At 31.9% G+C, this 27,488-nt stretch overlaps 2 protein-coding genes across 5 annotated transcripts in view; both read left to right on the top strand.

Moving 5' to 3' along the window:
• Positions 1-16,488, top strand: part of LOC146530713 (G-protein coupled receptor moody-like) — a 45,937-nt gene extending 29,449 nt beyond the window's left edge. For 2 of the 4 annotated variants that reach the window (XM_085199330.1, XM_085199331.1), the window contains exons 2-9: positions 1,026-1,105; positions 4,002-4,142; positions 5,806-5,976; positions 9,014-9,141; positions 10,761-10,914; positions 12,310-12,536; positions 13,420-13,563; positions 15,274-16,488. In XM_085199330.1, coding sequence (XP_085055456.1) covers positions 1,035-1,105; positions 4,002-4,142; positions 5,806-5,976; positions 9,014-9,141; positions 10,761-10,914; positions 12,310-12,536; positions 13,420-13,563; positions 15,274-15,506 — 1,269 coding nt within the window. In that variant the 5' untranslated portion in view covers positions 1,026-1,034 and the 3' untranslated portion in view covers positions 15,507-16,488. Of the gene's footprint in view, positions 1-1,025; positions 1,106-4,001; positions 4,143-5,805; positions 5,977-9,013; positions 9,142-10,760; positions 10,915-12,309; positions 12,537-13,419; positions 13,649-15,271 lie in introns of those variants that run through there. The other 2 variants (XM_085199334.1, XM_085199332.1) reach the window with 2 other exon arrangements.
• A 1,489-nt stretch (positions 16,489-17,977) lies between these two features.
• On the top strand, positions 17,978-26,195 carry LOC146530712 (uncharacterized). Its single transcript, XM_085199325.1, has 12 exons — positions 17,978-18,223; positions 18,406-18,448; positions 19,154-19,324; positions 19,811-20,409; positions 20,879-21,093; positions 22,239-22,379; positions 22,737-22,875; positions 23,353-23,519; positions 23,880-23,999; positions 24,513-25,150; positions 25,523-25,699; positions 25,916-26,195. Exons 1-12 carry the CDS (start codon positions 18,185-18,187, stop codon positions 26,113-26,115), a joined length of 2,649 nt encoding a protein of 882 aa, XP_085055451.1. The 5' UTR covers positions 17,978-18,184; the 3' UTR covers positions 26,116-26,195.
• The last annotated feature ends 1,293 nt before the right edge of the window (positions 26,196-27,488 follow it).

Below are 27,488 nucleotides of genomic sequence, written 5' to 3'. Positions count from 1 at the left end.
CATATACAGGCATCCTGCCAAATTTTGACTCGTTTCCTCTCACTACAGCATATAAAGAGGATATTTGGTCTAATCCTAATTTCGATGCATCGTTATTCAGAAAGGAACTGGACAGTTAAAAGCAATGAGTGCATGATTAAGAATTACAAAGAGATATGTAGTTTTATTGTCTTTTTTTGTTATGTATGTGGGTAAAATTTGATTGTAAAACGTCTGTCCGTACTGTATATAACATAATTAATAATAATGTTTTCGTAAGTAATTCTTAGTTAATTGTATTCGTACAGTATGAACAATATATCAATGAAAACTATTAGAATTAACTTTAAAGTTCTTTTCCATAGAGTTACCTATTTTTAGATTCAACATGGGTTTTAAAATGATGTCTCGGTGTTAATTATTCTTATTAAAAATGGAATAGTTTATCCGTTTACTCCTTTTCATTTACAAATAAATTAAAAGAAAATTTAAATAGATGAAGATAATATTATATCAGAAAGAGTAAATAGACACTAAAGCTTTACCTTATGTTTTAAAAAGAGAATAACAAAAAAGAATATTATATTAAGATCTTGTTAAATAGCCGTTCCGCGTTGAGTGCCATCTTGATCCTAATTGTGGAGGTTAGGACAAATTGGCCTGGTAACCTCAGATGATGTAACCAGCAGATGCGATCGTATAAAGTAATTTATGTAAAATATTACGGAACCCTGCATAGTTTATATACTACTCTATATTTTAGATCCTTAAACTTATTAAAATACTAGCGGTATATTATGGCTTTTCGCGGATATAAAATTTCACAAATATACTACCTATTAACTATTTTAGCTTTTCGAAACGATATTAAGTTTTTGGTCAAAGGCGAATACGGAGAACGGAGTGTCTTAACACTAAGTTCCCTCTGCCTATCCTGCTGTGTGCGGGATACAGCGTGAAGCTGATAAAATGCTTAAATAATATTAAATCAAAAATATAAGCATTTCAAGTCAACAGATAATAAAACAATCGTTTTGTTGTTTCAGATATTCAAAATGGCTGATTCAGATATCTTTAACTACACAGAGGATATAAATTCCAACGTTCAACAAAGTGAACTTTCCAAGTAAGTACAAACAAATGAACGTTTAAGCTGAGATTTAATAATAATTTAACCAAATTCGTGTTCTTGTTTTCCTTTACAAATAGTAACTGATGATAAATATAAATAACATGGAGTTTCTCTGTTTTATGTGTTTTTGTTTAAAATATATTATGTCATCACCCAAAAGATAGCGAAACTAGTGTTAAAACACTCCCCTTCCCACTTTCAACTGACTGACGTATTGAGTCGCGTAACTCATAGGAGAAGCCTACAAGAGCTGGGAAATGTAAAGTTCACGCTTCACGCTGTATCCCGTACAAAGCAGGTAGGCAGAGAGAACCTGCGTAGCAAATAACAAATTTTTCCTAGTTCCGCAACTCAACACACATTGCTTCGAGCGTTGTAAGTTAAGTAGCAGAACTAAACGCCGCAAGTTGTCTCATTACCAGAACAAAGAAATGAAGATTTCAATGATAAATAATTCATTTCCCCCTAATGGGAATCGAACACACTCTGCGCCACGACTGGCCTCCATGTATTAATTTATCAAAATATAATAAATATTTAGTGATATATTGCTACCTAAATTACCAAGCCATTTAATCTACATTTTTTTGTAAACCGCCTATAAAAAAAGATCTTTGGTTTTTTTTTTCAATTCCACTGACAAATATTTTCAATTGAATAAGAACATTTGATCCTTTATTGTTTTATGTCCGGTTTTCCTTACAAATCTTTTTAATACGCCAACGAACAGTACGTACGCTTGAACATTTCCATATGTATAATAATAATATTAAAAAAACAAGCACAAAAGGCATCCGGTCTGTAGAAAAGTTTTAAAAGCTCTTTTAGATATTTTTTCTCGTGATTGAGAGAGTGTCTTTATTAACCGATTGTCTCATTTGACAGTAAGAAAAATCAAATAATTCAATTATAATTCAAATTTCGTATTCATTGAATTGTAGGTATTTATGTTTTGTACTGCTTTTTGTTAGAAGGCTCACAATTTTGTTTTCTTTTCACCCGAATTTAATGTTAAGTATTAGGTTTTTGTTTTCACATCTTATTGGGAACATCTAATTACATTATAAAACTAATGCTAGTTTATGGAAAATTATTATGAATTTATATTACCGCAGTCGTGGCGCGAGTTAGATTCCCACTTAAGTTTAATATTTTCATTTCTTCGCTCTGGTGTCGAAGTAGGTAAAAACGCGACGTTGAGCACTGCCTCCAAAATTCGGTCATGGCGAACAGAATTTCTTAACACTAGGTTCCCTCTAGTTACCTTGTTGTGTGCGGGATCAGAGTGAAGATAGGCATAATCTCATCAGAACACAAACCCTCTATATGAAATAACATACCGCAAAAAATACTGAAACATTTTTTTATGAAAATATAAGCCTTCTTTGAGATTAATAGGCTTTTCATGAACATAAGTTTTAAAAGTACGTGTTAAAGCGCAATAAAATACGTTCTTTATTTTTATTTTTACTTTATTTAATATTCTAATTTCATATAAAATAAAATATAACGACAAACTTGTGTAGAGGCCAGTCGGCCAGTCGGTAGCACAGAGAAACCAAGTGTGAGTTCTATTCCCACTCGAGCCTAGGCCGAGCGCTTCTAATCCCGCCATTTAATACTGAATGCCTCTAGACTCCAGCGTAAAAGGGGGAACGGAGTGTCTTAACACTAGGTTCCATTTGTCTACCCCGCTGAGTGTGGGCGCTGTAGCGTAACGCTAAAAAAACAAAAAAATCCTGCTAGTTTAATACTCTAATCCCATATTTAACATAAAATAAAACACAACGACAAACTTCTCCCATTTTTCTCTAAAAAGCTCTCGTATTTCGTATTCATTTAAAATTTAAATTTAAAAAGTACTGTTTCATAACAGTTGTAGATATTTCTCTTCTCTTGGTTTCTATTTCATTTTTCTTAAATTTATAATTTCGTTCGTTCCCGTCTAGCCAGAACGAATAAGAGATACACTTACATTTGTTGTTATAATAAACTTTGCATAACAATGTCGGTTATCTTATCGTTTCGCAGACTTAGCCATTAGTAGCTAAAATAATTTCATCCATTTTAACTCCCATACATACAACTTTGACGTATGAAAGACAATATGTGTAATATTTTCAGTTATTTCGTTATATTTTCGCAGTTATTTTAAATTTAATTTGCCATACGTTATAAGAGAAAGTTGACAAATATTTTTATAAGGAATATGTATATATTTTTATTGTTTTTTAATTTAATTCCATACTTAGTAAACAAAAATTTACTAAAACGAATACAGTGTCGTTTCACTAACATAATCTACAAAAATCGTACATATCTACAAAAATATTATTATTTAACCAACACAGATTAAAGACAATAAATATGAAAAAAAAAACAACAGAGATTATTTATGATACAAAATGTTATGGTTATTATATTTTTTTATGTACATGGGGTTTTTCATGGCCTTATAAGCTTGTAGATAAAAAAGGTTGGTAAAAGCTGCATTATGCCAGCCATATAATTTACTTTCACCGCGAAAACATCCCTAAGCAATGTTTTGATGAGTTAATCTTATTTAATGTTGTTAAATATAGAACTTTACGAAAAAAAACATTACAATTTTCTTCCCTTTTCATTCACTTTCACACTGTCCCACACTCATCTCTCAAATAGCTCTGTTATGAATGTTCAAGATTGGATTTTGAGTGGTGGAATTCAATGCTTGCCTTATTAGCAAAGCGAAGAAAAAATGTTTATAAATAATAATTAATTCATTCGAGTGGGAATCGAACCCACTCACACGTGTGTGCAGCCACTGTACCACGACGGCCTAGAGAAAACTATATTTATTATAATTATAGATATTTCTCATATTTTAACATATTTCTCATATTTGTTTCAGATTTTCACCAACACTTCTAACGTTCGCTGCCGTGGTTACTGGAATTATTATGGTAGTAGGTCTTTTCGGTAATCTCTTGACTGTGGTAGCTCTCTTGAAGTGCCCTAAAGTGAGAAACGTTGCTGCAGCGTTTATTATAAGGTAATTTTATTTCTGTGTTACAACACTAAAAAAAATAACTGAAATTATATTTTATATTTTTTATACAAAATAATTTAATAACAATTTAATAATTATTCATCCGCAGAGTTAAATTAGTATTACATTATTCCTATCTTATAGAGATTGTGCGGAACCCACCGTTGCCCAGCTTTTAACCAAACTATAATTCCTCGAGCTGAAATTGTACCCACGACCTTGGATATAATATACTAAAGCATTTTCCAATTGAGCCATAAGATCTTCTTAATTTTGGATAACTCGTAACGATATAACGTAATCGTCAATTATTAAAAATTTGAAAACCTCTTCAATACATTCATTTAATAAAAGTCCTATAGTTAAATATACGCAGCTTTAAACCCACTGAAAAGCCACATAGGCTTATTTCTTTTATAGCATTGTGTCCACTGCAGTAAAATTTTAAAACAAAGACTGGAATGTTAAATATTTCTTTTCTTTATATTAAAAATTCTAATGGGAAGCCTTTACTTTAAAAATATGATTTAGCACGTTGTAGTCTTACTACGTGGTAATTATGTAAATTTTAGTACGATTTTATAGCACTTCATATATTACTTAAACCTAAATATTAAGCTAACTAAGTACTTTATTTAAAATATTATGCTACTTATTTTAATGAGACAAAAAATTGGTATAAGCAATTTTTTTTATTTCAAAAGATTAAAAAAATATATATATATTTTATAATTATGTATATACCTATATAGTTTCTCAACCAGTACAAAGTCAAATAATTAGGTAAAAATATTAGGTCTAATCTGTCTATTTTATTTCCTATACTTTAACTAGTATAGAGTTACCTGTAGATTAAAAGAGAGTTGTGAAATGTATACATATAAAAAAAACCTACTTTGTCATAATTAATAGAACAAACAAACATACATTTAACTTTCATACTTTCACTTTTATAGAAGGTAGTAACAGTATAACTTCACATTAAGAATCCATTAGTCAGCTTAGTATGCGTCTTCATCATGTATTTCGCTTCTTACCTTTTTGTACTTTTATGGGAAAAAGGTAAATTGATATTTAAACTATCTAAAGAAAATTTTATTTCATATATCTATATTGAAATATGTTATAATAAATACGAAATTATGTATTGTATTTACCTCGCTTAAAACTCGCTTTCTTAATATATATTAAAAGTTGAAAATAAAGTACTTGACTAAAATTTTAAAACAAAATGTTTCGTTGTTATTAGTCGTTTAGTCCCTAGTTTGTTGAAAATGTGTAAAATTTTGCTCTCTAAATAAATACTTTCCCCATACTAGCGACATACCTTCAATTATTAAGAAGAAGCGTGTGGTCCTCAGAAACTACGTTATTTTTACGACGTACATAAAATGTATCAAATTGAGCTTTTTTCTTCATAAATATGTAAAAAGATATATTTTTATACATATATTAAAGAAAGCTTTATGACACAAAATGTTTGTCATCGGTTTTCTGAAATCTGATTCTAGACTGTTTTGACGAGGGAAAAGGTCTCGAAAATAATTCATTCCTTTTTTCATCTAAACCACAATGCTTAAAATTAACACCAACAGAAAAATCTCCACAATTCATTAACATAGCCAATACTTTACACAGCATCTATAATAAATTATTTTACTTTCAGTTTGTGCATTGCTGATTTCTTATTCTGTGCTGTGGTACTTCCATTCGCCATATCTGGCTTCTGGACGAGGACCTGGTCTCATGGGGGTGCGCTGTGCAAGCTGGTACCGTTTCTTCGATACGGCAACGTTGGCGTCTCCCTACTGAGTATAGCGCTCATTACTTTAAACAGGTGAGTCCCTTGTGATATGAACATTTTACAATGGTTGATGCTCGAGTGCAATAGGTTTTATTTATAGCTTTGTATGATGTGAATAGGAAAACATAATAAAATTGTATACAAGCTTCTCGAGATCGTTGTGGCGCATCGATCTGGGGTTGTGGGTTCAATTCCCAATCGATGGAGTGAATTATTATTTATTAATATTTTCATTAATAAATAATAATTCTTTGTTTGCTCTGGTATCAAAGCAAAAAATGCGGCGTGAATCTCGCCTCTTGACAGGTAATGCCGCGAAAATTCGGCGGAGAGTGTGGAACGGAGTATCTTAACACCAGGTTTCCTCTGCCTTCTCTGCTATATACGGGATCTAGGGAGAAGCTGAAAATAAAATACAACCTAGAACATATATAACAAAGGCCTTTTTTAGATTAGACGGAGGCAATCTAACAACACGTCATGTAATTCTCCACCGTCCATCCTTTTCAAATAGGACATTATATAAATTTTCTTTTCTTTTATATATTTTCTACAATATGATAGGTTCTGTAATATTATATCAAATAAAAAAAAAACACCATAATTTTTTCTTCAATAAAGCTATTTAGATCACAGATATCGTCTTTCGTATCAATAGCACACGTAATTAGGTACTTGAAACGTCTACTGTAAAATTATTACAAACACCTATTGAATTTTGATTAATTGGAGAAGATATCTTCAATCTTATAGCATGGATACAGTTATATACTTATATCTTCTTCCTCCTGGCATTAAACCCAGCTATTCCCAGGGTCTGCCTTCCTACTCAACCTACTCCACTTTGCACGGTCTTTTGCGTCCTCGGTGGTTAGACCATTGGCTCTCATGGCCTGCATCGCGACTTATATAGCTAATAATAATTTATAAAGGATTTACCTAACTCTAATAAGAAGATTAACCAGCCATACATATGAATACTAACTTGTAATAAAAGTGCTAAGCGTGAAGTCTCCTTGTCACGCTCATAGGTAATAGATGTATGAGTGTAGGTCAAGGGATAACGGTTCTAATTATGTGTGTATGTCACGCTCGAAAGAACTCGCCAAGATAAAACAAACATTACAATATCCAGATTGCTGAGCCTACTTTTTATGTTTCTCTTTTTTTCACGCTGTATCCCGCATATTGCGACTAGGCAGAGAGAATAGGCAGAGGGAACACTTTGTTCTCCACTTTCCGCTGTATTTTCGGGGCATTGCGTGTTGAGTGGTGGAACCCAATGCCGGGCTTTGGTCTTGGTATCAGCCTTGGAGCGAAAAAATGAAAATATTAGTAAATAATAATTCATTTTCCCGTATGGGAATCGAACCCACAACCGTTACGTTACAGTCACACGCTTATGCCCCTGCGCCACGATGGCCTCAACACCATTATATATTTTTATGTTTTTTGACTTATTCAATTCATGTGAGAATTGTATGAAAAAGTTTTTCTGTTTCTGTTTTTTTAGTAAACAATACAAAAATAAGAGTGCCTATTTGAATACTGAAGGAAAACATTTATTTTGTTCGGAACGGACTTAAATTTTTACATATGTATATTTTTCTTTCGAGTATTTTGTATAATCTCCTTTTGTATGTACACATATACTGTATAAAAGCTGCTTTCTCTATTTATTTAAAATCATAAATTTTCAAACGTCCCAAATAACGTAGGTGCGTTGAATCGCCTACTAGAAGCACTTGTTGAGAATCTTACTAGTGAGGAGAAAAATTATCCACTCAACACGTAATGCCTCCTGAATTTGGCGGAAGGTGAGGAACGGAGTGCCTCAACACTAGATTCCCTCTGTCTACTCTGTTGTGTGCGAGATACAGCGTGAAGCTGATTTTTTTAATGCTTCAAAACGATAATTTTATCTCTGCCTCAACCCTCCTAAATTTCGCACTCATTCTAAAGGCATTAAAAATATGCATTTTCTTAAATTATCGAACCCACAATCCGCGCGGGTCAAATACTTAATAAGCACTTCAAGAGGTTACTGAGCCTCGATTATAAATATTTTACATAATATGGTTTTACGACTATTATTTCTATATTAAATTTTGTATAATATGCCAAAAAGTAATAACCTTTTGATATTTAGTCACAAACGATTGAAATAAGACGTAAAATAATTCAACCGACGACGCAGGTGTAAAGAACGTTATTGTAAATGAAATCAGGTATAAAATAAATTTGACTCTAGAGGAATTCCAGCCAACCCTCTATATAATAAGAGCCTTGCAAGTTTCTGATTCCATATAAATAGTAGGTACTTGTCTTTACAACGCTACTAAGTACTTATGAGTTTTAGTTAAATTGATATAGAATTGAAAATTTTCAACTCTAACATCGTCTCCCCCATACAGTAGGGTAAACAGAGAGAATCTAGTGTTAAGATACTCAATTAGCCACTTTCCGCCGATTTTTTCGAGGAATTATGTGCTTTTGTAGTAGTGGCTAAACTCAACTGCGCTTTTGCCTTGGTGCCAGAGCGAAGCAATGAAAGTATGAATAAATAATATAATATGCATATATAAGAATTTAAGCCGGGAAGAAACCTCTAATTAATTAAAAGATATGGTTACATTCCGGAACAGTGAATTTTCTGTGCGGTTCTTAAAAATTTTATATTGCAAATCTTTGCAGTTAGAATGTTAAAGAGCTTTTTTAAAGTCTAAAATAAAATATAAAATAAGAATAGTAAGTAATTTCTTGAAGTAGGATTTATTTAATAAAACATTTTATCTTATTTTAAAAATGAAGCAGGTTCATTATAATTCACTCTTCTTAATTAACTTAAAAAACTTTGAAAAGTAGACCTAAGATAAGATAATCTAAGGAAGAAATTTTATTTGTTATTTCTGCTCCTAATATAAATAGCTAATTATTTTTATAGCTTCACGCTTTGCAGTATATTATAGTACCTAATATGCAAAAAATCTTAGTGTCAGGACACTCCTTACTATCCTCCCCAAGAGCTAGTTAGTTAAGATAATATTAATTAATTCAATAATTGTTATAGATACATAATGATAGCGCACCACAGCTGGTACTCCAGAGTGTACCGCAAACACAACATAGCTCTGATGATCGTCTTCTCGTGGATGTTCTCGTACGGGATGCAGATACCGACGCTGGTTGGAGTCTGGGGTGAGATATTGTTCAAAATATTTCTTAATTATAGATTGAAGTTATAATTGAAAATTATCTTTAATTATTAATATTAATAATTATTTCCCGCGACCGAGAATCGAACCCACAACCGGTCTCCATATAATGAGATCAAATATAATTTAAATTATTATGAGTTTGTAGGTACTTTTAAACATTATCGTAACAAAAAGTCATAATGATAAATGAAAGTATAAGATAATAGAATATAACTACATATAAAATCCTTAAAAGCATTTAGTTTTATCAAACATTAAATGGTGACATAAAGGTACCTTAGAGATGTCTGAGCCCTTTGTAAGTTGGGATCACTATTAAAGCGTGGCATTCAAATATAATGAGAACAACAGATTTAAGTAGCAAACATAACATTAATTAGAAGAATTAATAATACTTAAAAGGAAATATTTTGAAAATTAATATGAAAATTTTCCAGTTGAGTCCAATTACGGCCAGTAGTGTCGCAGGGGCCCTAGCTTGGTAAATACAACTGGTTGTGGATACACACACAAATACAAATGGAAATACTCGTATAAGCTTTTTATTTCTTTGCTCTGTTGTCGAGACGCTAAGTTGATTTAACAATCAATGCCTTCTAAATTCGGCGGAACGTGGCGAGCAGAGTGTCTTATCACTAGGTTGTGCCTACCCTACTGCGTGCAGAATACAGAGTGAAGCAGAAAAAAACACACACAAATAAAATTTTCATAGTTTAAATAAGAAATATAAAAGCTTGACATTTTTAAACTTCTATTTCAATTTAAAACAATCAAAATTTAGTCACAGTTGAATATTAAAGTCATTCATATATTAACAATATTCTTATTAACTTCTATTTGCATAGCTATATCTATATAAACAAAACTTTAAAGACAGACAGACAACACAGACGGAGGCCTATTAAGCGAGGCAATGGAGCTAGTAATCTCACCAAATTACCTTTGTATTCCTTTGAGACGTATAAATTTACATTTCATCAGATATAACTATCTATCTTTTAAGATGGTTAATCTGAATATGTTATTTAGTTTAAATTAACTTTTAATTTATTTTGTTTGTGTTTAAAAATAAATAAATAAAATTAATTGTTAATAAATCTTCATAGTTTTGTAGTAAATATTTTATCAAAATGAGTCTTCGTAAGATACTTAAACAATTTATGGACGTTTTATATCTTACATTTAAATTAGTAGCAAGAGAATACAAAAAATGTTTTTGTGGTTGTGGGTTCGATCCCCACTCGTCAAAATGAAATATTTATTTAAATTTATATTTTCATTTCTTCGCTCTGGTGTCGAGGAAAAGCGCGGCGTTAAGTTCTGTCAACCAAGCCAACGCCTCGAAAATTCGGTGGAAAGTGAGCAGTGGAATATCTTAACACTAAACACCCTCTTTCCACCCTGATACATGCAGGATACAGAACGAAGTTGAAGCCGAAAAAAAAACACATTAACTTCCCGCTGTATCCCGCACAGAGCAGGGTAGGCAGAGGGAACCTAGTGTTAAGACACTCTGTACCTCAAAAAAAACCTTTCTCACAAAAAACTTATTTAATATAAATAAATCAATTTCACATATGAAATAATATTTTATTACAGGTAAATTCGACTACGACCCGGAGCTGGGCACGTGTTCGATAGTGCCGGATGATTACGGACGCTCAGCAAAAACTGCTCTCTTCGTCATAGCCTTTATAGTGCCAGCTTTGCTCATCTTCATATGCTATGCCAGGATATTCTGGGTGGTTCACAGGTAATTTAGTCTACATATTTAATTTTAAGGCATAAAATGTAAAGGGTTACGGATTCGATTCCTTCTTGAGTGAATGAAATATTTAAAATGTTCATTTTTTCGCTCTGACAACCAGGTAAAGTGCGGCGTTGGGTTCCGCCATTCAATAATAAAATATACTTTGGATACGAAAAGAGATAAATGACAATATTATCCTTATTTATTACTAAATATTGTTAAAATATTTGTAACCATTTTGTATAATATGAACAAATATTTTATACTTTAAAATGAAAAGCTAAACTTGTTCATAATTTACGTTCCCTCGCTCCTTTAGTTTGATGTAAAACATTAAACTATTTCAATTTCCGTAATAATTAAGCGGAAATTAAGTAGTGTTTGTGCACTGGACAATATAATTAGTGACTAAATTGAATTTCGAAACGCGTCTAAAGAAACCAGGTACTCTAATATATCTATCTATGGCTGTTTAATGTTCTGAAACGCTTTCCTTATCTTTATGGAGCAAGAACAAATGGGGAGCTGACGTTTTTATACTATATAGAGTTTTTTACGGTATCGTAAAATTGTATACCTTGGGTACCGTATCTATGGGGTCGGAGTACGAACTTAGTGGACAAATAAAAAAGGCATTTGTCAAAATTGAATCTTTTAATGCAATTTTTACAGCAAACATTCGCTCTTGAAAGTCTTGTTATGTTTTCGTCTCATCTAGTACTTGACGTTATACTGCTAATAGATTGTATATATTTAATTTTATCTTAAGTTTAACTATGTTATAAATAAACAATGGCCGTAATCTTATCTTAAGATAAGATGTCTTAAAACTTTCGGTTCCTTTCTTTCCCCCGAACTCTGTAAGCATCATTTGTTAAATGGCGAAACTCAACGCCGACAACAGATCGAAGAAATATTATAAAATATTGAATATTTCATTGCCTCAAACGGGAATCGAACTCCTAACCCATCACGTTAACACACACGACTAGCATCCAAAGATGTTTCGTGAAAAATTATAAGATAAAATCTTGTTATCTCAAATGTTTATTTTATCACATTCTGCTATACCTATGATGAGTAGTCGATAACAAGAGGATTGTTATAAGCTTCTTATCCTGAACAAATAGTGGTATTGATAGGCTTAAGTTTTCACGTCGATGCTTTCTGTTCGCAAAAACAGAAAATATACTAAATTAACACAGAATATTGTTATAAAAATAAAGATAGTTAAGTAATGCTTCCAGAATTCAGTGGGAAATGTGGAACGGAGTGGTTTGTCACTAGATTCCCTCTGCCTACCCTGCTGTGTGTGAGATACAGCTAAAAAATCATTTCATCATCTATCATGACGTGACATAAAACTAAAAAATCAATTTCCAATATATGTTATTCCAGTTCAGAGCAAAGGATGCGTGAACACCAACGTTCGCAAACCACAAACCCCGGAACACTGAACAACGGCAGCGACAAGAGGTCCACCATAAAGGACACTAGAGAGACGAAGGCGCGCCGCAACGAGTGGAGGATAACGAAGATGGTCCTCGCCATCTTTCTGTCCTTCCTCGTTTGCTATCTACCAATAACTATTGCTAAGGTTGCTGATAGTCACGTACATTACCCTGGTAAGGAAATGTTTGTTTTTTTTTTAGTTTTTTTAGTTTTTAAGAGAATTAGAGGATTTGTTAGGAGTTGAAATATAAGAGCGTAATTTTAAGTAAGTTTTAATTTTTTTTTACTGAATGCAAATCAAATTTAAATCAAATTTTAATTCAAGTTTGGAACGGAGTGTCTTAACACTACATTTTTTCTGCCTACCCTGCTGTGTGCGGGATACAGCGTGAAGTTGATTAAATATTTTTTTAAAATCAAATTTATCAACAGTATCTAATCATAGTTTTAAATAGTTTTTGTTAAATATAATGTAGGTACATACAAAAACTTAACTTTCACGCAAGTTTATAATTCTTTTACAATGAAGAAAATTACAATTACAAAAAGTGAAGAAAATTACATACATACAATTTAAAACGACTGCAGCAAGTAAAACTGTATAATATCGATTAACCTACTAAACTATTGGTCTATAGCAAACCAATGGATGTACACTATCTGAATAAATATGAGAATTAACAAGTGGAACTACCTACTTTTAACGGATTTATTCATATTTTATTAACTTAGCTCGTGATCTCTACTGGGTTAATTAAATTCATTTGTATTTTATGTACATAATTACACACAAAACACGCTCAATATTTATGAAATATTCAATTTTTTTTTTAATTCCGCATAATTTTTAATTACAGGATATATGTATATAGGAACATATATTTAGATGTATATGTAGCTATTTATGTTTTGGAATCATCCTTAATCAATCAATTAAGGCAGGTAGATTAAATATAACACTAAAAGAATAAGATACTATAAAGATCCTAAACGAAAATATAATTTTACAAAAACCACTACTCTTTGATATCTAAATCCTCAACTAATAACTTCCAGTATTCCACATCGCCGGCTACCTCCTGCTGTACGCGAGCGCTTGCGTGAACCCGATCATCTACGTAATAATGAACGCGCAGTACCGGGCGGCGTACGCGGCCGCCCTGTGCTGCCCACTGTCCAGGCTGTCCGGCCTCACCAGCGGTGCGTATCCCTCATCGCCAGCATGCCATCATATCAAGAAACCGGAGCGCACGTCCGCGCTAGCCTCATATTTAAGAACGTGAAGGTATCATCGCATGACGACCATTGCATGTCGCTTTATGTTCGCCTGTTGATTGTGTATTGCGAGTAGTGTATAGTATTAAGTAGATATTTGAAATTATAAGAAAAAAAAACAGCTTCACGCTGTATCCCGCACACAGCAGGATAGGCAGAGGGAACCTAGTGTTAAGACACTTCGTTCCCCACTTTCTGCCGAATTCTGGAGGTATTGCGTGTTAAATAAATAAAGTAATTGAAATTAAAAATATATATTCTTTATTGCACAAAAAACAAAATACAGAAACTTAAGAGAAGAGAAATTTTGTTGATAAGGGTGGGCCAGTGGAAGTGGATATTTGTGAAACAACGGGGAGAGTATAGTGCATAACAGAAAAATATTATATTTGAATCTATAAATATACAATAATATATATATAAACTACATATACATATATACGCACACTACATATACGAGTATATTCTATAAAAAAAATACATACATAATTATAAATATTATATAAATACATAAATATTATATTATTATGATGAGTTAAATGACAAGAAAAATGAAATGCAATAATTTGAAACTCTGTCGGCATATATATTAATTGTTCCCAGTTTGTAAATGCTTTTTTAATTGGGATTTAAAGGATTATAGCTTGGAAATAATTACTATTTTACAAAGTTAAAACAGTATAAAACAATTTTGCTGATAACTACCAACTTGCTAGTATATTACCGGAGCTTACGTCCGCGGTCGTATGATGACAGAAAGGGAGGAGTGTGTATGTTTGTTTGTATTAATATTTTTGGTAATTTATAGAGTATTTATAGATTATAAGGATAGAAGGAGGATGGAAATAAAACAATATAGGTTAAAATAACCTTTGTCGCATAATAAAGATGAAAGTATACTTAATTATTTGGTCGTTGCCACGGCAATATCATATTTCCTTATCAAATATTAAATTTGCTTCGATCGTAAAAATAGCAAAATATCTTCATATATACGAGTTAGGTGCACTTGAGTTTGTAGTGAGAGGATATCAATATAATATCATTCTTCGAAATCAAAATTGAAAATCTTTTTTATATAGGTACACGTTATACTTAAACACTATGTATCACACATATAACAAGGTAGGCAGGGGGAATGTAGTGTTGAGACACTCATTTCCTCACTTTCCGCTGAACTTTCGAGACATTGCGAGTTTATAACTTAAGGCCGCACTGTGCCTTGTTACTGGAATGAGGAAATGAAAATATTAAATTATTAATTTCCTTAAAAGTGAATCCACTAATACACAATCTATACTAACACAGTAAAAGTTATTCGTGTCGCTTTTTCACTGTTTTACGGATATCTTTAAGTGCACGTAGTTTTCTTTCTTATTTGTTTTATTTATTCATTTTTTCTTCTGCCATTTTGTCCATTTTTTTTAAGTTTATATCATTTAACTACATGCCAGTAATAAAAAAAATAATTTTACCATGCCTTGTACATGCAACATTAAAATGTTTTATTAATAAATTAATATAAATTTCACGAACTAACAGAAAGTAATACCAATTAAGTATTCCTACATATTATTATCGTTTTATACAAAAAAAAATTAAAGCATCAATAACTAGTTCTGATTTCTTTTAGAGAAATGGAACGAGCGTCACGGATACAGCTTCAGCAACACACGAACGGTTCTAAGCCAAGTGTCGCTGGGGGAGTCCAGGGCAGACCCTCGGGCCACAGGGAGGTAGATCCACGGAAGTACATCACGGGGAAGCCCGATCCGGGGAAGTCCCCAAGCTATGGACCTAGGAATGACACGCTTACCACCTTTGGATCGAAAATGAAAGTCACAAGATTCGAAATTGATTATGCTTAACCATCGCTTATTGGCTTGACGTAACTTCTTCACCTGGACTTATTAATTGAAAAAAATAGCATATTAAAAAATCACTATATCCGTCCAGCTAATTAGCGATGTTTAAGTTTATTGTACATAGATAAGTGCCTATTTATATTTACCTAATTGATATTACAAAACGTATAATTTTATGTTTTTAAAAGGACTATATTTGAAGGGTGCTCGATTGTCTTTACTATGATTAGTATTGTTTTTAATACGACAATATAGGTTAAAATTTAAGAGCCTTTTTTGTATCTTTAACAATGGAAATTAAAAAATACATTCCAAAATGTTATAATACCTCAATTAATTCACATTCCAATTCATTACACTTGTATAATTTGATCGATTTTTTATGTATTTTAAGTGCGGACCAAAGATTATAAAAATCTATTATTTTTAAGACTTAATAGGAATAATTGGTGAATAAAAATGAAAATATTTTAATTATTTAGCTTGTGAATATATCCCTATATATTACTTTATTAAACACATCTTAACTTCAATGCGTTGCAAATAACTTTCTTATTAATTAAAAATAAAATTCACAGAAAAAAAATGCTAAAAGTTAATGTTAAAAGATATTGTTAATACATTATCAACACCATTAAATTTTTTTTCGAATATTCTAAAGAATGACCCGAGACGATTGTTTTTGTTTTCATGCGTTACTTTGAAGTACATAGAAGCCGATATTGTAATTAAAAAAAAATAGAGACATGACAAAATAATATTATTTTATTATTATGCTTATTCTTAATAAACTGACAGTATTTTTATAATTAATTATATTTTAATAATTATATTGACATAATATATTTACGTAATACAATGCCATATTACATTTAAGAATTCGAATTTGATGTAATGAATAGTTTTAATTAGTTAATGTTATTTATTTTGTTTTTAGTATTCACTGTGACATTATGAAGGTTGTTAAATAAAAAAATAAATTTAATGTGGTTTTTTTTTAATAATATCCATACAGAAAAGTCACATGGTCTATGTTTTCTTTTCCATACTACAACGAAATGGTAAAAAAGTGTAATTGTACATTTAATATTATGAGAATATTTTGAGTTATAAAAATATTTAATATTTTGAGATATAAAAATCTATCATTTAATATTTTGAGATATAAAAATAGTAATCGAACAGGAATTCGCGATTTTTTAATTTTTTGTTTGCCTGTTTATCGTACTTCTCAACAAAACGAAAAGGGAGTATCTTCAATATGTTCCATGTCTTACTGTGCACGAGGAAATGTATGTTATATTTTTTACTACAAAAAGCAGTTGATATCATTGCTAAATTATGGCTTTGACCCTAAAAATATATTAAAATGGGTCCCGACCCGAGTCCCAATAACTATTTAAAAAGTATAAATATATCATCATATACTTAAGTTATTTGAAGCAATAAGGACTAGGTATATTTATCCTTGTGACAATTTCTGCAAACTAATACAATAGAAAGTAGAACACTACTGCTATGGACGCGCATCGTTTTCTAATCTAAATATTATAGAGATTGGAAAACTTAATGAGAACGCTTCCCGAGGGACTGAAGGTGAAAGATTGATCAATACTATTTATTATATGCCAGATTTATAATATAGAAAGTACTTATAATATAAATATGAGATAAATTTATTAGTTGATAAGTAATTTGCTGCTGGGCATTGCAGCTTTTATATCAATAAATGATTAAACAAAAAGTACCTAAAGAATAAAAAAAAATAAAAACACATAAAAATAATTATTTAGTATAAAGTCGAGAAGTTTTAGAATTTTGTCAACTAATTCTCAATATGTTATGCTGCCTGCCTAGATTTCGTTTAGTATGCTAATTCGGATCGAATCGACTTCGCTATCATTGCCATCAGTAACCTGGATGATCATCGAAGTCGCCACTTTGAAAACGCTGTTAAAACGAAATTGCTGCAAATCACACTGAAATTCAACCGTGATCCAGGTAAACATTTTATCTGTTGAAAGATGGTATAGCAATTTATCATTTTTAAAAATAGAGCCCTCAAAATTGTTATAAAGGTTTTTTACACATATATATAGTAGCAACATAAAAGAAATTTTAAAGACATCAGCTTTATGAAACACATTTTCAAACATTGAAGTTGAATTGAATCATGATCCGTCAATAGAATTAAGAAATTCATTCGATTATTTCTATATCCCTTAAGGCCTCCACTCATTTTGCTCCTACCCACTCGCTTGACAATCCTTAACTTGGTTCGAACATGACTAATTTAACTAATAAATTTATATAAATATTACATATATAAAATATGTAATCAATCATTATCATCATTAATTAAAACTGATATTTCGTTGTTCGTACTATTAATGTAAGTATTTCGTATACTGCTCTGAGAATAGTTCCTAAACGCAAGTTAACTGTCAAACGTTCAGAACTGTCACATTATAGAATGTAGACAAATTTCCAATTAATATGGCTAACTTATAATTTGGGGTGATATTGAGACAACGAAAATGATGATTTAATTGTTATTTTTGTTTACGTGTTAGCATTAACCCTTGTGGATATGTTTTGGTTTAGTATTATACACAAATAGCTTTTAAAATAAGCGTACTAACGAGTATTTTAGTGAAGTTAGCGTGTGTATAACATCAAAAATGGATGTTGTCGGCAGTGAAATTGGACAAAAAATGCGGGTGAATATTAATACGTTATTTATACAACATAATATTATTTTAGTTATGTCTCCAATAATTATAAATACTCATAATTGATGTCATAATAATATTAACAAGCTATGTTCGAATATTAAAATATTTCGTACTTAGAAAGTGTACATTGTTAATATATCAATAATATTGATTTAAATTTATTTCAGTCCGCTATCAAGGCCAAATTGACAGAGTTGGGGTGCTATGTTGGTAAGATTGCCATATTTGTTGATCAATAAACATTAAATTTAAGTAAATAGTTTGTAGTCAGAGTAGATGTAAAAAAATAATACTATTGACAAAACATATCAAGTACGTATGAAATTTTTAACACCACTGAACAAACAATTAATTTTGCCCACTTTGGGATCTGCTACTTAATGGGCGATGTCTTGAATTGTGGCAGAAAGTTGATAAATAATCTAGTCTAAAGTATCCCATTGACTTGAATTCAAACACTGATTTATAATTTATTTTTTGACTTGCCAACTCAATTACCACTATATGACTCTACTGGCCACATAAACATTGTAATATTTTTAATTATACCATGATCAATCTTTCACCTTCGTGTTGTATACTTTTATATAAAAGCGATATCTTTATTTATGCATTCTATACTATTTATTTTAGTTATAATGTATATTTTTTTTATTTTTAAACTTACATTACTTTTGACTGACTAATTTGATTTTGATAAATGTATTTTAGGGGTTTATATAAACCCTGGACTCATTTAAATTCATAAACAATTAGCTGACCGTTTTTTTTTTTAAATCAGCAAATTTTAATTTATGCTAGATTTTCATTCATCAGTGGTAAACTTTACTACGTACTTTTTTTTCTTTTTTATGAACTTAATTCGCTTGTGTATTTTAGAGCTTGTACATATATACTCACAATTTTTTTTTTCAGATGATGAGCTCCCCGATTATGTCATGGTCATGGTGGCAAATAAACGCACCAGGGCTCAGATGGAAGATGATTTACAACTGTTTCTAGGGGATAACACTGAATTATTTGTTAATTGGCTTCATCAAGTATTAAAGAAGTTACAAGAAGTCACTGTAACTTCTGTGCCTTTAAGTAAGATATTTTTTTTTCTTATGCATTGAATTGACAAAGCAAATAGGTATTCTATGTTAATGTCATCTTTCTTTAGAACAAACACATTGGTCTGTCTAAAAAACTCATAATGTATGTAAACACAGGTAAATAAATAATTGGCAAGGCATCAGCATGACACGGCAACATAGTATTTGATAGTATAGCACTACAGTTACGAATTTGAATCCTTGGAGAAATAAATTATTTTCATATACTCGAATTAATAACAAGACAAAACATGGTGTTGAATATTTCAGCCTCAAAATGCAAAGTCCGAATATTAGGAGGAGTTTGGGGGAGGTGTCAACACTGGCATCCTTATGCTTACCCTGGTATTTGTAGGATACAGTGTAAAGCAGAAAAATTATGCTGCAATTGACTTTCAAATTTACTATAGCAATTAAGATCTGATAATATTGGAATATTTTATCATTTATTAATTTTTTTTCAATTATTTTTCTATAGAAACAGACATTGAAAAACAAAAGGAGAGATCAGTGTCCAAAGAAAAGAAACAAAAGGACAAAAAAGAAAAGACAAAGAAGGCAGAATCCTCAAAGAAAGCAAAAAAGAAAGAAAAAGAGAAAGCTCGTAAAAAGGAAGAAAAGAAAGCTCATAAAAGTAAGAAGAAAAATAAATCTGATGATATTATTCGACCAAACATCCCACCACTGTTAATGAATCTGGAGAAAGAATCAGAGCCTTCAATTACAGATGTATTTGCTGGACAGATTTTGAAAAACCATGGAGTTATTTTAGAACCTTATAAAGAAGAAACAAAACAAGTGGAAACTAAAGTTCTAAAACGACCAATAGTGCCTATAATTGATTTAGAAACTATTACGTCTACTGAAGATAACACAAATACAGCAACGGAAAATAAGCAGAAAATTGATACAAAAAATGAACAAATAAAGGAAATGAATCAAATTGAAGCTAAAATACAAGGTTTAAAGCAAAAACTATCTGAGCAACTTGATTCTATGTCTGACGATGAAGATTTTCTTAATATAAGAACTGAAGCTGAAGAGTTGATGAATGATCTCGGGGAGGATGTGAGCCAGGTATCTTCTTTTTTTTGCTTTCAAACTGTCTTTTACACACTCAATATTTACTTTTTTTCAACATTAGGGTTTCCTCTGTTTATCCTGCTATTTGTGGGATAAAGCATAGTTTACTGGTTACAAGGTTTGATTGATTGAATTAACAGCTTTCACTAATGCTCTTGTGACCCAGTTTAGGCTTGGCTGATTTAGTAAATCAATAGTTTCATATTTTACTCTATATTTGTTGTAGATTTATTATTAAGAGTATGTAAAGTATTTAATAAAAAAATGTAAACAACATTACAGCAGGAAATGTTTGAAATGCTTAAACTTTATATTTATTTTACCAGAGTTTGGAAATGAAAATAATGAATTCCCCCAAATGGAGATTGAACCTACTACAATCGCGTTTTCAAATTCAAAAGCCATCACATCGCAAAAGAAAATGAATGACAATAATATCTTAACCATATTTTATTATTTACAGGAATCAATTCAGCCGCCACCTGCCACCCCTCCTTTACATACTCGTAAAATAACCATTCCAATACAAGAAATTGAAAAGCCAAAACAAATTGAAATAGAAACATTACCCCAAATTGAACTAAATCTACCAAAAAGGCCGATACGTGAACGACTTGGAGCTAGGGAAGTACCAAAAACTTATACAAGGGACAAGGATAAGGCAAAGAGTCCTGAAAGGTTGTTAATTACAATCATTTAAGGTAGTAAGAAATATTTTTTATATAAATTGGTTGTTAGAACCAGTTATAAGTGTCAACATGTGTTTTTTTATATTATGCTTATTTTTTGTGTTCATTATTCAGAAATAATAATTTCAATGCAGCGGGAATTGAACCCGCGCCTCTTAGAGACTGTCCAAGAAATCTAGCCAATTAAAACATGTTTTAGAAAATGTACAAAAATTGTAACAAACTTTTTGAAAACTGTCCAAGTGCCCTTATACGCTTACAACTTAATGACGTTTATGTAGGGAAATTATATATTGTCACTCCCAAAAAATAATTCCTAAGAATGACTATCAGGCAAGAGAAAATGCTGTCTATTAATAATATTTTGAAAATATACTAACATTAATTGTACAAATGTGGCAGGACTCAAACCTACATTTCTTGAATAGTAGTATTCATCATATTATTCATATAATAGAATTCAAACAATTTATAATTTTAAATACTTTGTAGCTCATTCTTCTACAAAAATAGTGTTTAACTTATTTAACAGATTATTATGTATTCCACATAGAAAGAGAACAAAATATTTTATAATAAGTTTTAAAATAACTAATAATATTAAAATGTGGTCCTGGATTTCTAATCCTGAGATGATTAAAATAGCTAATAATACTTACAAACAAATAAAATTTTAATAGTGCATTATGACATTCATGACAACATGCTATTTGGCTATATTATGACGTAACTTATGATTAAAATCATTTTTACACAACATATAGTACATAATTTAGCTACGTCAATCAGAAATAGTTTATTCACAAAATATGTTTTATTTCCATTCCCTCTCTGTATAGTTTCCCTCGTTTAACAGTGTAGGCGGAGGAAATCCATTGTTAAGACACACCATTCCCCATTAAGACATTCTGTTCTCTACTTTCTGCCGATTTCTTGGGACATTTTGTGTTGAGAATCGGGCTGAATGTTACTCTCTGTCTTTCTACTTGAGTGAGAAAAATATATATTAAAAAAATCATTTCCTCGAGTTGGAATCGAACTCACAACCGTCGCATTTACAGTAGCACGCTTTTGCCACTGCGGTTTTACTAATACTAAAACTTGTATGTATTATTTTTAATTAATATTTTTCAGGTTCACTCCTGAGAAGAATGTTGAAGTGAGACAGAAATCGGCGAAGAGTCGACTGGGAAATCAAACTGAATCACAAAGGAAATCTTCCTTTTCTGATGATAGTACTGAAAAATCTGAGACAAGCAAGAGGCTCACATCAAAGTATGATATTTTTTTTAATTTCCCTATAGTATGGCAGTATTTTATTTGTTGCAAGCAAAATTTTAATTGATATAATCTTGCAAATATTGAATGTCTCAAAAAAACTGTCCACATGCGAGTCCAGATCGTCACGAAGGGTTCACACAGTCTGCAGTCTTACGTAGTAATTGCAATAAGTGATATGTATAACCTAATAACAATACTTCACACGCATTTCCTCCCAATAGGGGCCGCCTACAAACAACTGCCCTCGGTTGACACAATTCCATTGCTTTTATCGTCGTTTTCGCATATTGTTAGAGAACTCGTGTAAAAGAGCGTGGATAACGCTTACATTACATTTATCATGTTTCCCAGGGTATCGGTACTAGAAGGACGCACGGCCAGGTCGTCGTGCACGTCGGTAGTGCGCGTGCGGCCTCGCCCCCGCGTTGGCGCGCCTGCCTCGAGCCTTCTTCTCCGGGCCGTGGCTGATGCTCACAAAAGTTTGTTGAATGTAAGTTACTGTTACAGTATGGTCAACAAATCGTGTTCAACCTGAAGTTAGCTGTAGACAGTTGCGCATTTTGATTATTTTTCTCTGCGGAAACGTGCGCATAAATTCTTACTTCAGTGTGGGCACGACTCGTTGACCATATTGTAAATTGTTTAAGATTGAATAGAGTTAGACATTATTTTAACTTGGCAGTAAGCAGGTAATGAAAGGTTATAAAGATAATAAAAAGTATATAAAATAGGTTGTTAAATAAGTATTTTCATAATTCTTAGACTGTTCAGTGATTTTTGTTTGACAGTGACACAAACATCCATCCCTCCTTACAATGAATACATTTTATTTTGGTCAGACAGACAGAATTGAGGAATGGAATTCCATTCCCCAAGACACTCGTCTTAATGGAAATGAAATGTCTTAAGAATAGGTCCCCCCCATGTGCAGAATACAGCAGAAACTCTACTATTGATAATTTAACAGGTTCCACCAAAAATAGATCTCGAACCGCATAAAGTCAAACGAGCCCTAGTCCTACCAATGCGTCGTGTCGAAGCCCACAAGATCGTAATACAAGTTCCAGTCGACACACATCCAGAAAGCCAAGGAGAAATCAGTATGGGGGAGGAGAGTGACGGAGAAGACAAAAAGTATGTATACCACCCAAACACGAAACTTATCATTATATTATGTCACATTATACGAAATCTTTACATTAATTGTTATTTTGTTATTTGTCTTGTAAAATATATGTATTAGTGTAATATTTCATCAAAATCTGTTTAGTAGGTTCTGTGTGAAAATGCAACAAATATACATTCTCACAAACTAGTACATTTATAATATTAGAAAGATCAAAATATTTTAAATAAAGCTATTTTCCAAACTTCAAGTTAAACTTAAAACAAACCAACCTGCTATAATATCAATCTTCAATTATTATTAATATTAATATAATTACAATACTATTATATTTTTATCTGTAACATTTTTTTATTACTTTATTACAGAAACACATCAAATGTACTGGAAAAAGTGGAATACACACCTACAAATATAACTAAAGTGATAACTAACACTGAATACGTACCTAGGACTAGTGAACCAGATGACGTCATCGTCGACAGCAGGTATATAAGCTAATGTTTTTATTTTAAATTTTTCTTGTACACAATATGAAAATGATGTCAGAATTTGTATTTGCTTAAAAAATATCTATTTTGTTTATTTAATTTGAGAATATTGTTACTAATGCATAATAACTTAACTTCACGCTATATCCCTAGCGGGGTATTCAGAGAGGACGGAGCGCCAAACGCTACGCTGTCTACATACCTCTCCCGTCGTCCACTGTCATCAACCTCTTTATATATGCCCTCCGGGGGGTCGTTATACTTTTTACATGACCTTCCTCCAGTATCTATGATACTCTATTTTCGAAGGTCATCCCCTACCTCTCTTACCCCATTACCACTAATACATAATAACTTTAATAAATAATAAATATAAAACGGCCAGTCGTGGCGTAGGGGCACAAAGTGTGAAGAAATGCGACTGTCTTAACACTTGGTTCACTCTGCCCACCCTACTATATACGGGATAGAATGTGAAGCTAATCATATTATCTTTTTATTTATTTCCAGCACGATACATAACGCAACCGCCAGCAAGGACAAAGGGACTCAATTTATAGTGACTATGGATGGCTACCACCCAAATGCATTTCTAGCTAAGAAGTTAAAAACAGAAGGTCTTTTAGACGACGAAGAAATAAAAGAAAAAAATAAGCCTACAGAAAAACCTATAGAAATAAAGAAAGAAACAGAAAAAACTCAATCACCGGAAAAAGAAGAACCAACCAAAGATATTGAAATTGAAATAACTGAAAATATAAAAGAAATACAATCGAAAAAAAGATTAAGTAATACAAGCGAAGAAAGTGATACCCAAGTTATTATAAAACAAGAGGAAAAGCTGAGTGTGATAGACAAAAGAAAAAGTACCGAACAAAAAGATAAAATTGAAGTGCCGCCATTGAAAAAACGTCGCGCTTCTCCAATTATATTTGATGTTGGTAAGAAAGAAAAAGTAAAAGATATTGATAATAAATATAGAGATAACAATAAAGATAAAGATAATAATGAAGATAAAGATATTAATAAAGAAACAGATAGAGAAAAAGATAAGGAAAGTATAAGAGAGAGAACAATAAGTGCAAGTAGTGATAGCGTTACACTAACAACAAGTTTAAATTCACACAAATATGATTCTTTGCCGCCATGTAAGTATTTTGGATATTTTTATAAATTATGAATTTGCATATTTTTTAAATTTTCACCACTCAACAAACCAATGCCTCAAGAATTCGGCGGAAACTGGTTAACGGTAATGTCTGAATGTTGAGTCTTAACACTAGGTTCTCAGGTTCCCTCTGCCTACACTGCTATTTGCAGGATACAGTGGGAATCTAAAAAAAAAATTTTAAAGCCCTAACTTGTTAGTTATAGCCATACAATATAGTTAATTCCCTTAAGTGGAAATCGAACCTACAACTGTCGCGTTTGTCAGATGCTGTTTTACGTCACGACGGCGTCTATTTATATAAATATATAAACACTAATAATTTATAACCAGCCATTTTTTATCTGTATAGTATCCCAAACGGAACGTAAACCGGTCTGGTGCCGTGCATTTCCACTGTGCCGGTACGGCGCGGCGTGCGCGTTCCAGCACCCACGGTGCAAGTTCGCAGCCTCTTGTACACGCCGCGGCTGCCCCTACCACCACGCCACCACGACCACCACACCCACCACTGATGTACCACTGTTGGGTAAGTTTGTATGCATGATGTGATCCAGACATGTGCTCTTACATCCACACCTGATCTGACATCTGACATCCACACATGTGATCTCACTTCCACACATGATCTGACATCGATACGACGACGATATGTCGTACCTGAAAATTAAAGCTCTAATGATATAAGCATTAAGCACTCATATGAATTGAAATATCTCAAACATATTTTTTCTTTTATTTCCAGCATCCCACGTGGTACCAGCAGCTAACTATAAATCAATATCTGCAGCAGCACCTAGTATGTGCAAATTCTACCCCAATTGTGTGAATCCCGCCTGTCACTTCTACCACCCGAAACCCTGCAGGTTTGGTAAAGCCTGCACCAATAAGTTGGAATGCAATTTCTATCATCACGATTTACCCAAATGGAAGTACACTATATAGAAATATATTATGGTAGTGAATTTTACTGATTTATTTATCCTTATTAATAATTGGTTATTAATAAAAATGCTTAAATATGATAGTTAATTTTTTGTAGTGACCCTTTTAATAAACTATATTAACTAACATCCAACTGCATAAAAACAAAAAACAAGACTAATAGTCGGAAACCATTCTTCAATTAATTAAATCCTCCCAAGAAAGCCTGTAAAATTTAAATATATACTGAATAATTGATCACAAAATGGACGGGAAAACACGGTTACTTTGAAATCACAGACAAACCCTTCAATTTTTCTTATATGTTACATTGAAGGAATATGAATGAAATAAAAAATATATTAATAGTTAATAATTTTTTTAAAAACATAAATACCTAATGTGGATTGTCGTTAGAAATATACAAGAAAAAATTATAATCAAATTAGATGAATAGATGGCGAAAAATTACTGTTGAACAAAACGAACGTGTTTAGTATACTCGTTGGTCACTAGTGGACTAAAGACTGATGTAAACCTTTTACCTTTTTCGAATGAACAGTATGACTCTACTGGCCTCTACAGCGTCACCGGGTTCTGGGAGCTAGAGGAGCTCTATTACTATATGTTTGCTAAAAAAAGTACTTTCTTTCCTAAATGTGTAATAACATTTTAAAATGCGTTAAAAATGTTTAATAAAAAGCATTTATATCAAATATTAATTCTAAATAATCATCATCATCTTTGTGTAGCGGAAATTTGTAAAAAAACTCCCTGCGGGTTCCAATCCCGCTACATTCAAGTTTGTTCGTGCGTTCTCCACACTCCGTCGAATTTTGTAGGAATTACATGTTAAGATGCAGAACTCAAAGATGCGCTTTGCACTTGTTTTGTGCGCTTATGCGCCAACAAGTAACAAGAAAATTTAAATTATAAAATAACTCAATTTTTAAATAACCGCACACAGCAGGGTAGGCAGAGGGAGCCTAGTGTTAAGACACTCTGTTGCCCACTTTCTGCCGAATTCTTGAGGCGTTGCGTGTTTAGTGGCAGAACTCAACGCCGCGCTTTTCCCTCGACACCAGAGCGAAGAAATAGAAATATAAACGTAAATAGATATTTCACTTCGAGCCTCAATTTTTAAGTTTGTTATTTAATAGAACGTCATGACAAGGAAACAAGAAGCTGCAGTATTAAATCTTGGGACCTCTCTTATTCAAATTAGCCTTGGACCCAAAAGCAATTGAGACCAATTGAAGAGTTCATTATATTATTTCGGATGCTTTCTTAAGAGGAATAAATTAATCTGATTGTATTATGGGCGGAAATACAAGGTAAGTACATATAATTTTAAAAACAGCGTTACGAATAGTTTTTTTAAGTATTTCAAATAC

Source organism: Heliconius melpomene, chromosome 16 (genome assembly GCF_056956725.1).
Source record: "Heliconius melpomene rosina isolate 202511_hmr_F chromosome 16, ASM5695672v1, whole genome shotgun sequence".
Taxonomy (NCBI): domain Eukaryota; kingdom Metazoa; phylum Arthropoda; class Insecta; order Lepidoptera; family Nymphalidae; genus Heliconius; species Heliconius melpomene.
The sequence above is the reverse complement of the archived record's forward strand: the minus strand, read 5'-3'. Positions and strand labels throughout refer to the sequence as shown.